General features: G+C 50.1%; 1 protein-coding gene across 1 annotated transcript; it reads left to right on the top strand.

The window, feature by feature from the left end:
* Positions 1-497: 497 nt before the first annotated feature.
* On the top strand, positions 498-1,664 carry sox12 (SRY-box transcription factor 12). Its single transcript, XM_060836162.1, has one exon. It carries the CDS (start codon positions 723-725, stop codon positions 1,662-1,664), a length of 942 nt encoding a protein of 313 aa, XP_060692145.1. The 5' UTR covers positions 498-722.
* Positions 1,665-1,903: the final 239 nt, after the last annotated feature.

The raw sequence follows: 1,903 nt of genomic DNA, 5'->3' as shown, positions 1-1,903 counted from the left end.
AGTCTGGCAGCATCTGTGGAGAGAAAGCTGAGTGCGTGTCTTTGAGTCTAGTAACCTTGTTCACCCCTGGGCTGTCTAAACCACTCCTTAAAACCGACCTCAGTAACCGAGTTTAAACTGTCTTGGGACCTTTGGGATTCGCCAGGCGTTATCGTAAAAGGAAACTTGGTTCATTACAAGGAGACCGTCGCTATTTAGGATTCGTTTCTGCATTTCAGAGAGAGTGGGTTTGTAGATTTTGTTTTAACATAAAGGGAAGGTGGGGAGAGAGGCTGAGAGAGGTACAATATTTCTTTGAGCTGGTGTGAAATCCGTTTGGTGCTCTTTGCAAAAAAGACCCCTATCGATTGACATCAAAGGTGTATTTTTCTGACCAGCGCTGGTTGTTGTCTGTCTGGGTTTCGGGTGATTGGTGAACGGGCAGATTGTGAGTACAGCCGGCAGCCAATACAAGCAGAGGCTGGGTGGGATTTGCAGGGTGTGTGTGAAGAGGGAGAGAGAGAGAGAGAATTTATACACACAGATAAAGCTATAACTCCGAAGTGAGCAGGAGCGCATGGGGTTACAGTGTGCTGGGCGAAACAGGAACCCTACAAAGACTATTCTTCCTAGGAAAGGCTTTTAGCTGCTGAAGTCTACCCCAGCCCGATTCCTTCCACAGGTTCTCGATTGATCCCACACACCCCCGTCCCCTTGTCTCTCTCTCTCCCAAACTTCCAAGGATGGTAACTGAAGACTCCAGCGATGGAGAGAGCCTGAGATCAGAGCCGGGCTGGTGCAAGACCCCCAGTGGTCACATCAAGCGACCCATGAACGCGTTCATGGTGTGGTCACAGATCGAGAGGCGGAAGATCATGGAGCAGTCGCCGGACATGCACAACGCCGAGATCTCCAAGCGCTTGGGCAAGCGCTGGAAAGCGCTGGCGGACACCGAGAAGATCCCGTTCATCAAGGAAGCCGAGCGCCTCCGGCTCAAGCACATGGCCGACTATCCGGATTACAAGTACCGGCCGAGGAAGAAGGGCAAGAGCGGGGCCATTGCCAAGATGCTGAGCAGGAAGGTGGCTTCGGTCAGGAAGAACCTCAGCAACAAGGCGCAGAGAGGGGGCGGCGGCTCCAGGGACAAAGGCACCTGGAAAACCAAGAGGGGCGGCCCCAGAACCGAGACCGCTGGGGATGACCGGCTGGAGGCACAGGAAGATCCCAGAAGGAGGGAGACAGGGCGGCAGGGCAGCTGCTCTTCCTATGAAGAGGATGCCAGCGGCCAAGACGAAGACTATGAGTTGGGCCCGGATCCAGATCCCCCAGGTAAGCCCAAGGGGGAGCAGAGTCCCCAGGGACCAGGCTCCCCTGGAGATGCAGCGCTGAGCCATCCTCTGGGGGACCTGCGGTCATCATCTCCCTCCTCCACCAGATCCCTCGCCTCCTGCTCTTCAGACGAGGAACTGGAAGATGAGATTCTCGACATTATCTCCAGCGCCAACTTTGAAAACCTGGCGCTTGGCCCCTTGGACTCACTATCCTTGGATAAAGATATGGAAATCTCGCATACGAACTCTGCATCCCATTTCGAATTTCCAGATTATTGCACTCCCGAAGTTTCCGAAATGATTTCAGGAGATTGGTTGGTGTCTAGTGTGTCTGACCTAGTATTTACTTATTGAAATAAGGGCATTTTTTTTTAAAAAAGGTTCTTTTTAAAAATATTCCTTTTTTCCCCAAAATAAACACACAGCAAAACCGAGATTTAAACCAACGGTTTCAACTTCAATTTTTCTAAATTAAGTTTTCAATCGTTGTAGCGCCCCTTTTTTAATTTTCTTTTCTCTTAAAGTCAAATGATTTTTTTAAAAAATCTCTTCCTATCCCAAAGTAAGTAAAGCAGGTATCTTTTTAATTGTAC

This window comes from Hemiscyllium ocellatum, chromosome 15 (genome assembly GCF_020745735.1).
Source record: "Hemiscyllium ocellatum isolate sHemOce1 chromosome 15, sHemOce1.pat.X.cur, whole genome shotgun sequence".
Taxonomy (NCBI): domain Eukaryota; kingdom Metazoa; phylum Chordata; class Chondrichthyes; order Orectolobiformes; family Hemiscylliidae; genus Hemiscyllium; species Hemiscyllium ocellatum.
This window is presented reverse-complemented; position numbering and strand designations above follow the sequence as displayed.

Coding starts and splice junctions, on each gene's coding strand:
- sox12 (XM_060836162.1), top strand. CDS start 723: ATGGTAACTGAAGACTCCAGCGATGGAGAGAGCCTGAGATCAGAGCCG.